The 19,435-nt window shown below is 46.3% G+C and overlaps 1 protein-coding gene across 1 annotated transcript in view; it reads left to right on the forward strand.

Annotated features, from left to right (window-relative positions):
- Positions 1-18,053, forward strand: part of LOC143923925 (sterol 26-hydroxylase, mitochondrial-like) — a 57,532-nt gene extending 39,479 nt beyond the window's left edge. The window contains exons 7-9 of the mRNA XM_077447870.1: positions 1,171-1,252; positions 7,296-7,496; positions 12,555-18,053. Of these exons, the coding sequence (XP_077303996.1) occupies positions 1,171-1,252; positions 7,296-7,496; positions 12,555-12,686 (415 nt within the window). The 3' untranslated portion in view covers positions 12,687-18,053. The remainder of the gene's footprint in view (positions 1-1,170; positions 1,253-7,295; positions 7,497-12,554) is intronic.
- Positions 18,054-19,435: the final 1,382 nt, after the last annotated feature.

Below are 19,435 nucleotides of genomic sequence, written 5' to 3' on the forward strand. Positions count from 1 at the left end.
ACAGATCCTTCCCACATCTAATTACAGATAGTCTTGCATCTGATCAGTGGCGTAACTAGAACCTTCAGGGCCCCGATGCAAGAAACCATAAAGGGCCCCCCTGAACCCCAGCCAGGGCCCTTCCCTCCGAGTCCGGCGGTGGAACTCCAGGGCGTGGTCACAGGTATGACCTTTGTGAGCCCTGTAGTTCCACCACTGGTATCAGTAGTTTTTTTTTATTATTTTATTTTTTACTTTTAGGTGCCCCATTGGGGGACTGTCCCCAGGAAGGATGGGGTCCTCGTCCCCAAAAGAGATGAGGTCCTTTTCTCCAGGGCAGATGAAGTTATTGCCCCCAGATGAGAAGGGGTCCTTGCCCCCAGGGGAGGTGGGTGTCCCTGTCCCCATGTCAGAAGGGGTCCCTGTCCCCAGGGGGAGATGGAGGGGGTATGTAATGGTGTGTGGGGGATGGGGTCCTCTCACTCACCATGACCAAGCTGCAGGCCGCGCACTCATCCATGTTGGCCTGGGCTCTATCCAGTGTGCTGGACGGGCGATCAGCATATCTCCCAGAAAGACCTTTCATCATCTGTGTATGACGGGGGAGGAGGGGGGGTGGCAGACAAGCCTGCAGTGTCCTCCGGGGGGCTCTCATAGGGCTGCACTGCATCTGTGTGCTTAAAGTTTGTTTACCCGGGAGAAGTATGCAGTGCAGTGTGGGCCGGACTCAGGGGGGGGGGGCGGGACTCTGGCTGGGGAGAACAGACATCGGACTGAGCGGCAATGCATGGAGCAGGAGAGGGGTACTCTGAGGAGCAGGCCGAGGACACAAGTCATGTGGGGAATGCACAACTAAAGAGCAGCCAGTGCGATAGTCGAGCGTGGAGCTCTGCTAGTCACCCTCCACCTCCAGCCACCCATGTGCATGGTGCACTGGTACCCCTAGCTGCCTATGCTGCTGCCTGCCATATGTAGAGGGGGCTGCATGGGCCCCCTGCATCACAGGGCTCGGTTGTGGTCGCGACTGCTGCACCCCCTATAGTTACTCCCCTGCACCTAAACATTGCCCATGACATTACATTTACCATAGACCGGGGCCAAGCATGTTCAATATATGGCAAGGGGGAAATGGGTTATTCAGGCAGATGCATATTATGTTCAATGCATTCACCTTGTCTGTCTTTTCTTTAGGTTGTACCCAGTCGTACCCACTAATTCCAGAACAACTGTTGATAAGGACATAACCCTCGGGGGCTACTGGTTTCCCAAAGATGTAAGTGGATTGTGGATGAGTGAAGCAGCCCATAGATACTAGACACGCCGGCACGATCTGATCACCATCTGGGCAGAGCATCCCCCAAAGTGCTCCAAAAAAAAACAGGAAAAGTTACCCTCCTAGCAGCTTAAAGATAAACTATAATGCCGCGTACACACGATCGGACTTTCCGTCAGACTTGGTCCGGCGGAAAAGGGACATCAATGTGTTGGATCCTCAGTGCGGGTTAGTTACCACTGCACTGAGGATCCAACACATTGATGTCCCTTTTTATGTTTCCCCTGTAAGTTTTTACTAATATACTGATACCTCTATAAATTTAGCCCATTATTGAATATTACATACATCGAAAAAAAAAAGATTCCACCCCATCTGGAGAAGCGTAGACACAAGGAAGAGGGTGTAACACATTGTGTATGGGAGCTATATATCACACTCTATTATTATCATAATTTTTTTTTTGATTGCCAGCCAGCACCATCTTGTTTTGTGTCCCTATCTCTACTACTGTTTTTGCAGAGGGTGCAACACAGTGTCATTTACCATTTTTTAGTTAAATATTGGAACAGCGCCATACCTACATTTATTTTTTAGAAATAAAACACGTTTCAAATCTATCCGACGGACTCAAGTCCGACATACTAAAAATCGGAAAAACCATTCGTCTGTGTGCTGGTCCGGCAGACCAAATACGACGCAAGCGCAGCTATTGGCTACTGGCTATTGAACTTCCTTGTTTAGTCCCCTCTTACGTCATCACGTTCAAAACGAACGGAATTTTGAGCGCACTTAATCCGATCGTGTGTCGCCAAGTCTGTTTTGTTCAGAAAGTCCGTCGGACCTCCGCCAAAAGTCCATCGGACCTAGTCCGATAAAAAGTCCGGTGGTGCGTACACGGCATTAGGGCCGGTTCACACTGGGAATCGCACAGGGACGCACCGTGTGCATTCCTGTGTAATTAAAGTGCAGTTTTGTGTGGTGCAAATTTAGCCTATCCTCTGGTATCACACCGGAGGTCACACACCGGAGGTCACACACCGGAGGTCACACACCGGAGGTCACACTATCGCCTCTGGACCAAAAGCAGCCGAAAGAAAAAATTCCCTTGCAGCCAATCTCAGTTTTAGAATCGGAGTTTGAAACCACTCAGGTTCACTGTGATTGGTGGACTGGCCACAATCCATAGATTTAACTTTCCCTAACTGTTTGCTCCATGCTGGAAAAAACATTAATCTACTTCCTCTTTTGACAGCTAGCAAGACTATGGGGGGTTATTTACTAAAGGCAAATCCACTTTGCACTACAAGTGCACTTGGAAGTGCGGTCGCTGTTGATCTGAGAGGGAAAAGCAAGGAAAATAAAAAACAGCATTTTAGCTTGCACATGATTGGATGATAAGATCAGCAGAGCTTCCCCTCATTTCAGATCTTCCGCTCAGATCTACAGCGACTGCACTTCCAAGTGCATTTTCAGTGCACTTGTAGTGCAAAGTGGATTTGCCTTTAGTAAATAACCCCCTATATATGGTTACTAGCTGTTAGACCCGGTCACTGACAGATCCCATCCCCACTAATGGTCCACTATTACAAAGTGATCATATATATGAGTTGGAGGCTTAACCACTTCAATACCGGGCATTTTCACCCCTTTCCTGCCCAGGCCAATTTTCAGCTTTCAGCGCTGTCGCACTTTGCATGACAATTGCGCAGTCTTGCGACTTTGTACCTAAATTAAATTTTGATCTTTTTTTCCCCCTAGAAATAGAGCTTTCTTTTGGTGGTATTTGATCACCTCTGCGTTTTTTTTTTTTTTTTTTTTGCACTATGAACAAAAAAAGAAACAAAAAACATATTTGGGGGGCACACCCTAATGCGTTTAAATTCAAGATGGTGCTGCTATAAGACCAACAAACAGTACAAAACATATTACAGCGCACACATTCAAGAATGACATTTGCAACAGGCTAGTTAAAAACACCTGAACATATTCACAAAATACGCGGGGGTTTGGTCACACTATATGGTCATATAGCGCTAAGCCCACTTACTGCGTCAAAGTTCCCCCAAATTAGTGGGTCCTACCCTAGTAATAGAATGAAAGATCCTGCGTCTCAACCATGGGAGCCAAGCTCCTCTATGTGGGAGAACTGAAGGGATTCCTTCTATGCACTGGTGGCCACTAAATAAGAGGTAATGAAGAGGGGGAGGGGTGCTCCAGCCCAAAAAAAACCTAGTCAGGGTGTATTACAATATATAAAAAACATATTTTGGGGGGCACACCCTAATGCGTTTAAATTCAAGAACAAAAAAAGTGCAACAATTTTGAAAAAAACACAATATTTATTACTTTTTGCTATAATAAATATCCCATTTTTAAAAAAACAAACAAACATTTTTTTTTCCTCAGTTTAGGCTGATATGTATTCTTCTACATATTTTTGGTAAAAAATAAAAATAAAATCCCAATAAGAGTATATTGATTGGTTTGCAAAAAAGTTATTGCGTCTACAAAATAGGGGATAGTTTTGTCATTTTTATTATTATTATTTTTTTTTTTACTACTAATGGCGGCGATCAGATCGGACACTTTTGATGCTATTTTGGGACCAATTCACATTTATAAAGCGATCGGTGCTATAAAAAATGAAAAGACTGATTACTGTATCAATGTGACTGGCAGGGAAGGGGTTAACACTAGGGGGCGCTGCAGGGGTTAAATGTGTGTCCTAGGGAGTGATTCTAACTGTGGGGGGGAGGAGTTCTCAGCAGTTCTCCTCTCCCCTGACATGACGTGGATCTATCAGGGGATAGGAGATCCACATCCCTACTCTGTGATGAGCAATCGAGGGTGCCCAGCGGACATCGCGGCCACCGGGCACGAGCATTTTTACACAGCCTGGCCACATAGAGAGGCCGAACATTGAAGTAGTATGTTCAGGTGTTCTAGGAGCATAAATGACACATCTCATTTCATTCCTACCTATCACACTTTTGAAGGTCCTGGACCACCAGGACAGTGAAATTACCCACAAAATGACCCCATTTTGGAAAGCAAACACCCCAACGTATATTCTATGAGACATGTGCTGCAAATAGGTACTCTGGTACTCTGATGGCCTGGTGACAGGTACTCTGGTACTCTGATGGCATGGTGACAGGTACTCGGGTACTCTGATGGCCTGGTGACAGGTACTCGGGTACTCTGATGGCCTGGTGACAGGTACTCGGGTACTCTGATGGCCTGGTGACAGGTACTCTGATGGCTTGGTGACTGGTATTTGGGTACTCTGAAGGGCGGTGACAGGTACTCATATGGACTGTGACAGGTACTCGGGTACTAAGATGAACTGTGACAGGTACTCGGGTACTCAGATGAACTGTGACAGGTACTCGGGTACTCAGATGAACTGTGACAGGTACTCGGGTACTCAGATGGACTGGGACAGGTACTCGGGTACTCAGATGGGCTGGGACAGGTACTCGGGTACTCAGATGGGCTGGGACAGGTACTCGGGTACTCAGATGGGCTGGGACAGGTACTCGGGTACTTTGATGGGCTGTGACAGGTACTCGGGTACTCAGATGGGCTGTGACAGGTACTCGGGTACTCAGATGGGCTGTGACAGGTACTCGGGTACTCAGATGGGCTGTGACAGGTACTCGGGTACTCTGATGGACTGTGACAGGTACTCGGGTACTCTGATGGACCGTGACAGATACTCGGATACTCTGATGGACCGTGACAGTTACTCGGGTACCCTGATGGACTGTGACAGATACTCGGTACTCTGATGGACCGTGACAGGTACTCGGGTACCCTGATGGCCCGTGACAGGTATTCGGGTACCCTGATGGACCGTGACAGGTACTCGGGTACCCTGATGGGCCGTGACAGGTACTCGGGTACTCTGATGGACCGTGACAGGTACTCGGGTACTCTGATGGACCGTGACAGGTACTCGGGTACTCTGATGGACCGTGACAGGTACTCGGGTACTCTGATGGACCGTGACAGGTACTCAGGTACCCTGATGGACCGTGACAGGTACTCGGGTACCCTGATGGACCGTGACAGGTACTCTGATGGGCCGTGACAGGTACTCGGGTACTCTGATGGGCCGTGACAGGTACTCGGGTACTCTGATGGGCCGTGACAGGTACTCGGGTACTCTGATGGGCCGTGACAGGTACTCGGGTACTCTGATGGGCCGTGACAGGTACTCGGGTACTCTGATGGCCCGTACTCGGGTACTCTGATGGGCTGGGACAGGTACTCGGGTACTCTGATGGGCTGGGACAGGTACTCGGGTACTCTGATGGGCTGGGACAGGTACTCGGGTACTCTGATGGGCTGTGACAGGTACTCAAATACTCTGATGGACTGTGACAGGTACTCTGATGGACTCGATTGACAGGTACTATGAGGGGTGGTGACAGGTCCTCTTTATTGGGGGGGGGGGGGCAATCAGTGTGTGTTGGTGTACACTGTAGGCGGTAACGAGATGTTACCGCAATCCCCTCCTCACACACGATCGGTGTGTGAGGAGGAGAACCCGGTAACATCTCGTTACCGCGGTTTGTTTACATTTTAGTGATCGGCTGTGAAAGGATCACAGCCGATCACGTGGGTAAACAGCCGGGCAATGGCTGTTTACCAGCGTCGGTGATGAGCACGCGCAGCGCGCTCACAATCGCGTGCATGCGCCGTGCACAGTGGGGGTGTGACCATCACGTGGTAAACAGCCATAACAAATGGCTGTTCACCCCCTTCGGTGGCGAGCAGTGTCTCCGTGACACGCCGCCACCGAAGAAACAGGGATGCGCGCGCACGATCGCGCGCATTCCCTGTTTAAACGGGAGGCCGTCATATGACGGCCTCCCGCCGCAACAGGTGCGCCGCCTGGCCGTCATTTGACAGCCGGCGGTCAGCATCTAGTTAATCAGCCACAGAACCTGTATAAATAATATGTGTTCAGCGGTGGCAACCCTAGTCGCCCATATACCCCCCCCCCCCATCCACTGAGCACTGGAGGGGCAGAGCCATGACTGACAGTTAACAGTTTTCTGCTTACTGAAAACCGAGCACCGAATGATCAGTGGCATTTGATCGCTCTGTTTTCAAGTGGTTGTAAAGGCACAAGGTTTTTTTTTTTAGCTTTATGCACATGCATGAAGGTAAACACCTTCTGTGTTTAGCAGCCTCCCCCCTCCAAAAAAAAAACTTACCCTAGCCCCCTCTCGATCCAGCAATGTCCATGAGAGCCTTTTTGGGGACACGCACTCCTGATTGGCTTTTGGCAGCAGTGGGAGCCATTGGCTCCCCCTTCTGTCAATCACAGCCAGAGAGCCAATCAGGAGATGGAGGGGAAGGGGCTAAGCCACGGCTCCGTGTGTGAATGGACACACAGAGCTGCGGCTCGGTAGCGCGCCTGCTCGGATGCCCCCACAGCAAACTGCTTGCTGAGGGGGCACCTGGCAGGAGGGAGGGGCCTGGAGCCGAGAATGGGCTGCTCTGTGTAAAACCATTGCATAGAGCAGATAAGTAAGACATGTTTGTTATTTTAGGAAAGAAAACCTGAAGCTTTAGTATTACTTTAAGTGTAGAGGTGGTGGGGGACAGGTGCAGCATCAGATCCATGCTGCATTAACCTAGGTGAGTATGATTATTTTTTTTTTAATCCCAAACTTATCTTTTAATTTGAAAATAAAAAAGCCTGCAGATTCTACCGTAGCCTGAAGATGGCAGTGTGCATTGGTTTCGTACTGTAACTGTTAGATACAATTAGTGGTAAAAATAAATAAAAGTATTACTAAAAAAATTGAAACAAGTGGTGTACTAGGTCACATGACAAAAGCTGAGATATTTGCCCCACTGTTCTCTGTTATCACCCCTGCATTGCTCTGCAGACGGCCGAAGTTGGCCATAGAATGATCATATACCATTTATGAAGCAATCTGCAGAACAATGTTCTCAAGACATTTTACAGACCTGTAAACTGCCCAAAACTGGTGATGAGGTTTTTCCTTTTCTTTTTTCGCAGACGCTGTTTGCGCTAAATCACTACCAGATCTCTCGAGATGAGGACAACTTTCCAGACGGTAACAAATTCCTCCCGAAGCGCTGGCTGCGGGATAACAAGGTGAAGAATAATCCCTTCAGCTACATCCCATTTGGATACGGAGTCAGAGCTTGTGTCGGTCGCAGGATTGCGGAGCTGGAAATGCATCTCGCCTTGTCACGGGTAAACTTCTCTCCACTGGGTATTTCAAAGGAGCAGAGATAGACGGAGCAGAGTCCTCCAGCAGTGCAGAGCATTTCATAATACCGCGTACACACTAGCGGACTTTTCGACTGCAAAGGTCAGACGGAACGAATCCGTCGGACGATTCCATCGTGTGTGGGGCGCCATCGGACCTTTGTTGTCCAAAAATCTGACGGACTTTAGAAATAGAACATGCTTCAAATCTTTCTGACGGACTCGAGTCCGGGTCGAAAAATCCATTCGTCTGTATGCTAGTCCAACGGAGGAAAACCGGAGCGAGGGCAGCTATTGGCTACTGGCTGTGAACTTCCTTATTCTAGTCCGGTCGTACGTCATCACGTTCAAATCTGTCGGACTTTGGTGTGATTGTGTGTGGCCAAGTCCGTTCATTCGAAAAGTCAGTCGGAACTCCACCGAAAGTCCGTCGGAAAGACCGTCGGACCTAGTCCGTCGAAAAGTCCAGTGGTGTGTACGCGGCATTAGAGGAATGTTAGAGGATGGAGCAGAGTTCTCCAGCAGTGAAAAATATTTAAGAAGAGGAGAGACAGAGCGAGGAGCAGAGTCCTCCAACAATGCATGCTATTTCAGGAGAGGAGAGTTAAGATACAGGAACATGCAGATTCTTAAGTAGCGCCAAGTATTTCCGGAAAGGAGAGTTGGATAGAAGGAGCAGAAGTCATCCAGCAGTGTAGATTATTTCAGGAGAGGAGAGTTAGACCCCTTTCACACTGAGGCGCTTTTCAGGCTCTTTCATGCTTAACTACTTGCCGCCCGCCCTATAGGGAATTGACGGTGGCAAAGTGGTTGCATAATCCTGACCGGACGTCATATGACGTGATCAGGATTATGAGCCGCTGCGCGCCCCCGGGGGCGTGCATCGCGGCGATCATTGTTGCGGGGTGTCAGTCTGACACCCGGCAACTACGATCTCGGTAAAGAGTCTCCGACGGAGACTCTTTACCACGTGATCAGCCGTGTCCAATCACGGCTGATCACAGTGTAAATGGGAAGAGCCGGTGATCGGCTTTTCCTCACTCGCGTCTGTCAGACGCGAGTAGAGGAGAGCCGATCGGCTGCTCCTCTGACAGGGGGGGTCTGTGCTGATCGATTATCAGTACAGCCCCCCCGAGGATGCCCACACTGGACCACCAGGGACGCCACCAGACCACCAGGGATGCCCAGAAAAAGGTAATCCCCCCCTAGACCACCAGGGATGCCAGTCAGCACAATGGATGCCCATAATAATAATGGATGCCAATCAGTGCCCACAATGGGCATCACTGATTGGCATGCATTATTGTTTGGCACTGATTGGCATCCATTAGTACAGTATAACACCAATGCCGCCTATGAGTGCCCACCTGTGCCGCCTATCAGTGCCCACCTGTGCGTGCCACCTATCAGTGCCCACCCATGCCCATCTGTGCCGCCTATCCATGCCCATCTGTGCCGCCTATCCATGCCCATCTGTGCCGCCAATCCGTGCCAGCTATCAGTGCCAATTTGTGCCACCTATCAGTGTCCATCCGTGTCGCCCATCCGTGTCGCCCATCAGTGCCGCCTATCAGTGCCGCCTATCAGTGTCCATCAATGCCACCTCATCAGTGCCACTTCATTGGTGCCACATCATTGGTGCCCATCAGTGCCGCCTTATCAGTGTAGCCCCATCAGTGCCCATCAGTGAAGGAGAAAACTTACTTATTTACAAAGTTTTTAAACTGAAACAAAAAAAAACATATTTTTTTTCAAAATTTTCGGTATTTTTTTATTTGTTTAGCAAAAAATAAAAACTGCAGAGGTGATCAAATACCACCAAAAGAAAGCTCTATTTGTGGGAAAAAAATGATAAAAATTTCATTTGGGTACAGTGTAGCATGACTGCGCAATTGTCATTCAAAGTGCGACAGCGCTGAAAGCTCAAAATTGGTCTGGGCAGGAAGGTGTTTAAGTGCCCTGTATTGAAGTGGTTAAAAAAAGCGCCTGAAAAGCTCACAAAAACCTATTTCAATTAAAATCAATGAAAAAAACACCCCTCTACATTGAAATGAATGGGAAGCTCTTCAAAAGCACCTGAAAAGCTCACGAAAAAACCTATTTCCATTCAAATCAACGAATGTTATCACACTGGGGCAGTGCACTGGCAGGGCGGTGAAAAAGCGCCCCTCTCCATTAAAATGAATGGAAAGCTCTTCAAAAGCGCCTAAAAAAAACTCTTCAAAAGCACCTGAAAAGCTCTCCAAAAGCGCTCAGTGTTTTACTGGCAGTTAAGAAGCGCCTCGGTGTGAAAGGTGCAGTGGAGGAAGGAGCAGAGTCCTTCAGCAGTATAGAGTACATTGGGAAAGGAGGGTGAGAAAAAGGGAGTAGCAGAATCCACCAGCATTGCAGGGAATTTCAGAAGAGAAGAGTTATGCCCTGTACACACGGTTGGACATTCCGAACCACAAAATCCATCTGATTTTTTTCAGATGGATTTTGGCCCGAAACTTGTCTTGCATACACACGATCAAACAAAGTTGTCGGGAAATGCGATCGTTTGGAACGAGGGGATGTATAAAACGTACGACGGGACTACGAAGAGGCCAGTGGCCAATAGCTTTCGTCTCCAAATTTTTTTCTGAGCATGCATGACATTTTGTGCATCGGAATTCTCTACACACGATCGGAAAAAGTCAGATCGGATTTTGTTGGTGGAAAATTTTAGGTCTTGCTCTCAAACTTTTTCCGTCGGAAATTCCGACAGAAAAAAGCAGATAGAGCCCACACACGATCGGATTTTCCGACAACATAATCCGATCTGACTTTTTCTGTCGGAATTTCTGACTGTGTGTATGGAGCATTAGGCTACTTTCACACTGGGGCGCTATTCAGGCATTTTAGCGCTAAAAAATAGCACCTAAAAAGCGCCTCTCATGCCTACCCGAGAGCTTTTACACTGGGGCGGTGCGTTTGCGGGACAGGAAAAAACGTCTTGCAAGCTGCATCTTTGGAGCAGTTTGGGAACGCTGTATACAGCACTCTTAAACTGCCACTGCCCATTGGAATGAACGGGCACCGCTGCCAAAGCACCTGTAAAGCGATTCGGAAGTGCCACAACACGGGCGCTTTTAACCCTTTCTTCGACCGCTAGCGGGGTCTATGAGTGGTGTATACACCACTCCTTCACCACCCCTGCCCATTGGAAAGGCACTTCGGCAGCGGCGCTTTTTCGGGTGCATTTAACCCTTTCTTCGGCCGCTAGCAGGGGTTAAAAGCGTCCCACTAGTGGCCGAAAAAAAGTGCAGCTAAAACTACGGTAAATCGGCCGCGCTGTGAGAGTAAAAGGGCTCTTAAGGCGGCCATGGACGGACTGAACCAGCCGAATTTTGATCCATGTGTGGTCACTGCAGTTGAACAGAAATCGATCTACCCATAAACTTCTGTTCGACTGCCTTGTCGAAAAAAAGCTGCTCAATCAGTGCTGCAGGCAATAGGCTGCAGCACTGATTTGTGTATTCTGAAATATGCAAATCACAATAGCACAGAGCCGAGGATACCCCCATTCACCTCGAATGTGTAGATGAGGGAATCGGTTTAGTTTTCTTTTCTTTTTTTTCAGCCCACTGGCTGATAGGAAAAAACAAACCATGTATTGTCAGCTTTAGGCCCGGTTCACACTGGGTGCATTTTTTTTTTTTTTTACTTTTTTTGCCATACCAAAATCGGACTGCATTTTGTGAACCGATTTTGAGGTATCGTTAACGTGCACACCCACATTGGTGTTGAACCAATAAACGGAACTGAGTGAATAAATGGAGTGCGATTTGATGCAGTGCGGGATCCGCACTGCACCAATGTGAACTGGGACTAAAAGTGAGAAAGGAACGGAGTCCTTCAAGAATACAGACTATTCCTGAAGAGGAGATTAATATACAACATTGGACTCCAAACTGCGGCCCGGGGGGCCGGATGTGGCCCTTTGCTTGCCTTTATCCAGCCCTTGGGGGACTATACCTCCCACTGACATTATGATGGTTCTAAATTCCTGTCACTGATAACAATAATAGGGAACTATTCTTTTCGCTGACACTAATGATGAGGCATTATTCCTCCTACTGACACCAATGATGGGGCATTATTCCTCCCACTGACACAAATGATGGGGCACTGTTCCTCCCACTGACACCAATGACGGGGCACTATTCCTCCCACTGACACCAATGACGGGGCACTATTCCTCCCACTGGCACCAATGATTGGGCACTATTCCTCCCACTGACACCAATGATGGGGTGTTATTCCTCCCACTGACACCAATGACGGGGCATTATTCCTCCCACTGACACCAATGATGGGGCATTATTCCTCCCACTGACACCCATGATGGGGCATTATTCCTCCCACGGACACCAATGATGGGGCTCTATTCCTCCCACGGACACCAATGATGGGGCATTATTCCTCCCACGGACACCAATGATGGGGCACTATTCCTCCCACTGACACCAATGATGGGAAGCTATTCCCTCCCACTGTAACCAAGAATGGGGCACTCTTCCTCCCACTGATACCAATGAAAGGCTCTATTCCTTGATTGATGACTAATATCGATATAAATAACGGGATACTATTTCTTACCATGATATCAACAATGGGGCAGTACCTACCCCCCCCCCCCCCAAATAATACCAATGATGGGGCATTTTCTACTCCCACTGGCAACAGTCCGGCCCCCTTGAAGTCTGAAGGACAGTAAACTGGCCCTTTGTTTAGAAAGTTTGGAGACCCCTGATTTGGAGGAAGGAGCAGGGTCCTTCTGCAGTACACACTATGGCAGGATAGGAGAGTTACTTGGAGGAAGTGGAGGAAGGAGGAGGGTCCTCCAGCAGTACACACTATGGCAGGATAGGAGAGTTACTTGGAGGAAGGAGCAGGGTCCTTCTGCAGCACACAGAAGAATCGCAAGGCACACGGTGCAGGAACATTTTCTCACCTTTGAGTATATTGGAATGAATGAAAGAAAGACTGTAACATACATTTGTTTCCTCCTTTGTTTCATAGATAATTAAGAAGTATGAGATCAGACCTGACCCCGAAGGTGTAGAGGTTTCTGCTATGGCCAGGATTGTCCTGACCCCGAGCCGCCCGATTAACCTCCAGTTCCTGAACAGAGCCTCCTCCAAGTCACCCTGAACGTCCGTACGATCACGGAGATGTGTCCAGCTAAACTGTCTGTATTTTGGGAAACTAGCGACACTTGGTCCAGCAATTGGCATCGTGCTTCAAATCTGAAGATGAAGGTACCAGAATCCTAGAATGAACGCTGCGAACCTCCAACTGAAAACATGATTATTTTTGTAACTACATTTTAGAGTTGCTCATACAATGCTGAGTCAGTAACTTTTTACTTTTTAATCAAAGCGTCTAGTATATCTGAAAATCTGAAAACTACTTGTGATCCTGCCATGTATTTACATGGGGGGGGAGAGGAGTCTACCAGCCGCCAAGTCTGTGACCCAGAACTGAAGTTATAGCTTCCTTCTGAGCAGCCACCTGCTGGTGAGAATGAGTATTGCAGCACGGACATAAATTCTGACTTACCAGCTGGGGCCAAAACCTCTCTAGTCCCCATTATTATTTTTTTTTAAAAACAATGGTTCTAATGACAAAGAATATTAATTTATTTCTTAGAAAATGTATAAGCGATGCTCAGACAATGTATATATTCATCCAAATTATATTTTTAAAGTTCTGTTCCTACCTGCCTAAAGCTGTGTAGCCAGACAGTGCCTGGGCTTCCAAGCCCTATAGCAGTGGTATTGTCTGCTATAGCTCTAGATACACAGCTAATTACATATAAAATATCATCATACATGTCTGCCTGGAGGTGGCTACATCTGATAGATCTGTTATAGCACCAAGAAGAATGTAACAATTAATATTTCCTTGATTAATGGAAACACTATGCATGTCCAACGGGATCTCTCAACACACTTTAACAGATCAAAAAATGCACTTGACCTTAATGCTCTGCCAGGCATACACCTTCATTGCATTACAATTAAAAAAATATAAGGGGGTTCTGTATTTTTTGATGTGTGGACTTGTGTTGAAGGCCCACAAGGAATGGTTGTGGTATATGCAAAAAAGAAAAGAACCCTTGCCTATTCAAAGTGATAGGGGTTGATTTACTAAAGGCAAATAGACTGTGTACTTTGCAAAGTGCAGTTGCTCCAGAGCTTAGTAAATGAGTTAAGGCTTCACTTTGCAAAGAGTACCCAATCACATGCAAGGAAAAAAAAATGAATTTTTGCTTGCACATGATTGGATGATGGAAGTCAGCAGAGCTTCTGTTTATTTACTAAGCTCTGAAGCAACTGCTCTTACAGAATGCACAGTCTAATTGCCTTTAATAAATGAACCCCATAGTGTCAGCTTGTTGTATTTATGGCAGGATCAACAAGTTTTTTTTTTTTTTGCACTTATTGATCAGATATAACAAAATGCTTCTAATAGCCTATAGAACAGGCCAAAATGGGAACAAATGAGAGAAGCTCATTGTTGGGGTTCACATACCCTTTACGTTTGTTTCCCTGCAGTTGGTGAAACATTTTATAGCTAAGTGTTGAATAGAGAATGCACTGCAGTTAAAATCTATGCGTATGGTAAGCGCAAACGGCTTTATTCAATAAAACAGTGTAAAGTGATGAGTACAAATGACATTTCCACAAGCCACCAATCAAGATTCAATGTTTACTAGCCCAATGAGAATTCTGATTGGCTGCTTTGAGCCATGTCATTCTGCATTGTTTATTTGAATTAAGCCGAAAGAGTTCATAATTAAAGTCCTTTACATTATTCTGTTTTACCAAATAATTATTTTACATAAGATGCACTTTTGTAGAGAGGTAGCATGTTAAAGCTGAACTCTGAGTGCAGAAATGCTCAATATCCGTATAGGAAATAAATTCACACTTTGTGCATCAAGTGTCTTTAGAAACCCAGATATCACCTTGTAAAAGTAGTAACATCATTGCTGCGCTGCACATAGCCGGTGCAGGGAGCTTAACTGTGGGAGGGGCCCAGCAGCCCCACCCACTACAGGCTGCCTGCAGAAAACTACAGAAGGGGGGCGGAGACAAGACCAGTCACCCTGCACAAGGAGTGAGAGCAGCAGTGAGCGGTCTTTATCACAGGAAGCTCCTGCACAGAGGAAAAGTCTCACACTGGGCTACTGCACAGATATGGAAGAAATACACAAAGCGCACCAAGATTCATAGAGGAATTTACATGACTAATGTATTTTAGACAATATTTGTTTATCCTGGAGCTCTGCATTTAAAGCCCAACTGCAACAAACACATCTTTTAAAACTTTTTTTTTTAATTCTTTTAAATGGGAAAAGGTTAGAATTTTTTGTTTTGTGACTGTGTCCCAATTGGGGAGTGTTCTCTTTTTATCTTGTCTGCTGACCACATAGGAAATTATCACAAATCTCCCCAATGAGGAAACAGACAGCAGTAAAAACCTGAAAGAAGAACTTCTAACCTTTCCCCTTTGAAATATATTTGAATTCTAATTGTTAATGAATCAAATTCTAATTGTTAAATCTAAGTCTTAATTCGCACATTACAGATCACTTGCCTGTAAGTGATAGGTAGCTGTCTTTTAAAGACCCCCCCCCCCCATTCCTCATTTCCCCTATGGCAGCCCAGTTTGTAAAATACTGATCCTTCTGCCATCTTTATTGTGAGACCCTGCCCTGTACGGCAGAGCCTTTGCTCAGAAAACATCCTAACCTGGTCCTCTTCCTATTGTGCACACACCCCAGCCCCCCCAACCATTACTCTGCGGGAGACCTCCATGAGTATGCAACACCAACCCCCTCCCCTCCTCCACTGTGGTTTACACTCTGGAAGGCGGTAAGCCTCCATAAGTATGCAAACCCCCCCCCCCCAACTGTGGTTTATACTCTGCTGGAAGGGGGGAGGCCTCCGTGAGTATTCAACCCCCCCCCCCCCCCCCGCCCCACTGTGGTTTGTACTCTGCTGGAAGGGGGGAGACCTGCATTAGTATTCAACCCCCCCCTCCCCCCCCCCCAACGTGCTTTGTACTCTGCTGGAAGGCAGGAGGCCTCTATGAGTATGCAACACTCCCCCCCCCCCCCCTTTTGTGGTTTATACTTTCTTGGAAGGCGGGAGGCCTCCATGAGTATGCAAACACCCCCCCCCCCCCCCCCCCAGTGATTATTGCTAGTGGCTATAGAAGCAATAAATCTGGCAGACTGGTTGTACCCAAGTTGATCGATTAACTTGGTACTTGGTACATTCAGCCTGCCCATACAGTGCCTTGCAAAAGTATTCACCCACTTGGCTTTTTACCTATTTTGTTACATTACAGCCTTTAGTTCAATGTTTTTTTTTTAAACTTAATTATATGTGATGGTTCAGAACACAATAGTCTAAGTTGGTGAAGTAAAATTAGAAAAATATATACGTAAAGCAATTTTCGGAAATAAAAAACTGATAATTGCCATGTGCGTATGTATTCACCCCCTTTTTTAATGAAGCCCATAAAAGGCTCTGGTGCAACCAATTACCTCCAGAAGTCACATAATTAGTGAAATGATGTCCACCTGTGTGCAATCTAAGTGTCAGATGATCTGTCATCACATATATACACCTTTTTGAAAGGCCCCAGAGGCTGCAACACCTAAGCAAGAGGCACCACTGACCAAACACTGCCATGAAGACCAAGGAACTCTCCAAACAAGTAAGGGACAATGTTGTTGAGAAGTACAAGTCAGGGTTAGGTTATAAAAAAAATATCCAAATCTTTGATGATCCCTAGGAGCGCTATGAAATCTATCATAACCAAATAGAAAGAACATGGCACAACAGCAAACCTGCCAAGAGACAGCCGCACACCAAAACTCACGGAGCGGGCAAGGAGGGCATTAATCAGAGAGGCAGCACAGAGACCTAAGGTAACCCTGGAGGAGCTGCAGAGTTCCACAGCAGAGACTGGAGTATCTGTACATAGGACAACAATGAGCCGTACGCTCCATAGAGTTGGGCTTTATGGCAGAGTGGCCAGAAGAAAGACATTACTTTCAGCAAAAAACAAAATGGCACATTGCAAAAAGGCATGTGGGAGACTCCCAAAATGTATGGAGGAAGGTGTCTGATGAGACTAAAACTGAACTTTTTGGCCATCAAAGAAAACTCTGTCTGGTGTAAATCCAACACATCACAAAAAGAACACCATCCCCACTGTGAAACATGGTGGTGGCAGCATCATGCAGTGGGGATGTTTTTCAGCAGTCAGGACTGGGAAAATGGTCAGAGTTGAGGGAAAGACAGATGGTGCTAAATACAGGGATATTCTAGAGCAAAACCTGTAGCACTCTGTGTGTGATTTGAGGCTAGGACGGAGGTTCACCTTTCAGCAGGACAATAACCTCAAACACACTGCTAAAGCAACACTTGAGTGGTTTAAGGGGAAACCTGTAAATGTGTTGGAATGGCCTAGTCAAAGCCCAGACCTCAATCCAATAGAAAATCTGTGGTCAGACTTAAAGATTGCTGTTCACAAGTGCAGACCATCCAACGTGAAGGAGCTGGAGCAGTTTTCCAAGGAGGAATGGGCATAAATCCCAGTGGTAAGATGTGGCAAGACTCATAGAGACTTATCCAAAGCGACTTGGAGCTGTGATAGCCACAAAAGGTGTCTCTACAAAGTATTGACTTTAGGGGGGTGAATAGTTATGCACATTGACTTTTTCTGTTATTTTGTCCGATTTGTTGTTTGCTTCACAATTAAAAAAAAAATAAAAAATCTTCAAAATTTGTGGGCATGTTCTGTAAATGAAATGATGAAAATCCTCAAACAATCCATGTTAATTCCAGGTTGTGAGGCAACAAAACATGAAAAATTTCCAAGGTGGGTGAATACTTTTACAAGGCACTGTTTATGGTTCAAATTAAGCATAATTAAGCACACAGATGAATTCCTGATTGTTAGTCCAAGACCAGCAGCTGTGAGTGACAGTGTGGCTTCGGAACTAGGAGTGCACATAGGTGCATGCTCCTAGTTTAGGCCTGCTGTGTAGATTGCAGGCTGCCCCAAGAATTTTAATCTACAGATTGCAGTCATCCAGTAATTTGGCTAAAATTGAAATAAACTGCCCCCAAAACTGTTTTTTTTTTTTAGTGTGGATGAAAGTGATGTCATAGTGGTGCCATTTTATTTCCTATTCTAACGCTGTTGTGAGCAAGAGTTCATGACAATCTCTTCCTGCAGTGCAGAGGGCTGCCTTTGTTGTATACATACAGGGTTGTAAATCTAGATCAGTCAATCAGATGTCAGTCTACCTGGTTACTGTATTAACACATTTTAGTCTTTGCCTTACTGAATAAGCTTGATGGTGATCATTCTAAATATTAACTGTAACTGACACTACCTCAGCCTGGGACTAATTATTCTAGTAACCATTGATTGTAACAAATGATCTTTTTACCTCATTTCCTCAAACCTGCAATAAAATATTTTCATTACAAACGTGTCTTGTCTTAAGATCTTATTGCATACAGAAACTATAACAATGTAACTTGGGCTGATATACGGGCACTGCTGACTTGGTCATTGAGGGTGTAGAGCAGGGGTGCCCAACCAGTGGCCCGCAGATCCCTCTGATGTGGCCCGCGACCTCCTGCTCTGGGATGGAATAGAATGCTGTTGTTAACAGGTACACTGCATTGCACCCGCTGTGATGGAAAACCACAGTGCATCAGTGTGAAAGCAGCCTTGGGCCCCTTTCACACGGTCAGTCCAACCCAATTGGACCCTCCATTCACCTCTAAGCCCCTGTACACACGGTCGGACATTCTGACAACCAAATCCGTTGGATATTGTCCAAAACTGTTGCATACACACGGTCGGACTAAGTTGTTGAAAAATCCGATCATTCAGAACGTTATGACGTAATTTCGTTACGATGGGACTAGTAGCCAATAGCTTTGATGTAGGAATTTGATCTGAGCATGCGTGGCACTTGGTCCGATCAAAATTCTCTACACATGATCGGAGTATGTCCGATCGAACCAGTTGGTCGGAAAATATTTCCAACATGTTGGAAAATTGGGTCAGACGGAATCAGTCCGATGCATACCACACACAGTCGGATTATCCGACAACACGGTCCGATAGGACACATTCCGACGGATTCTCCAACCGTGTGTACAAGGGCTAAGGAGTGGCAGATGTAAACCGACTTGTGTCCTATCTCCAATCCGATCCACAAAAAAAAAAAAGTTTTGTGGGCTATGTCCGTGTCGCAGAGCGGACATAGACCTGACATCCACCTGCTCCACTCATTGTGGCCTGCGACCGGTTACCAAGTCGCTTTAGTGGCCCTCATGCTTCAAAAGGTTGGGCACCCCTGGTGTAGAGACTTCCTAGTGAGTCAATGTCATGGGTAAGACCAATGGTTGAAAAGCGATTGAATACCCTACTGAACTTGAGGATGGGCATTAGACAGGATATGCTTGGAATTCACCGGTTGAGAAATGTTAGGAAGAAGGCATCATGGATTTGTAAGATGTTAAAATCTGAAAATGAATATCTTAGACTGACACTGTAACTACGAAATACTTGAATGTCGACTGTTGAATATATTGTAATGCTGATTTGTTAATAAAAAAACGTTTTCTGTTAAAAAAAAAAAGACCAATGGTTGAGAGTCCAGATATTTTTATTTCACCATAACATATCCTATGAAAACCAGTCAATACATTTTGGAGATACTCTTCCCAAAAAAAAACTCTGTCTCATAGCAATTTTCTTTTTGTGTGTGCCGCCTATGGCGCATGTGCAGTGAAGTGTACACTCCTGGCTTATTCCCGTCATAGGTCAGATGCTAACAATGGGGCCGGATGCCAACA

Source organism: Lithobates pipiens, unplaced genomic scaffold, assembly GCF_037356315.1.
Source record: "Lithobates pipiens isolate NorthernLeopardFrog02 unplaced genomic scaffold, aLitPip1_a1.2 Scaffold_22, whole genome shotgun sequence".
In the NCBI taxonomy this organism is placed as follows: domain Eukaryota; kingdom Metazoa; phylum Chordata; class Amphibia; order Anura; family Ranidae; genus Lithobates; species Lithobates pipiens.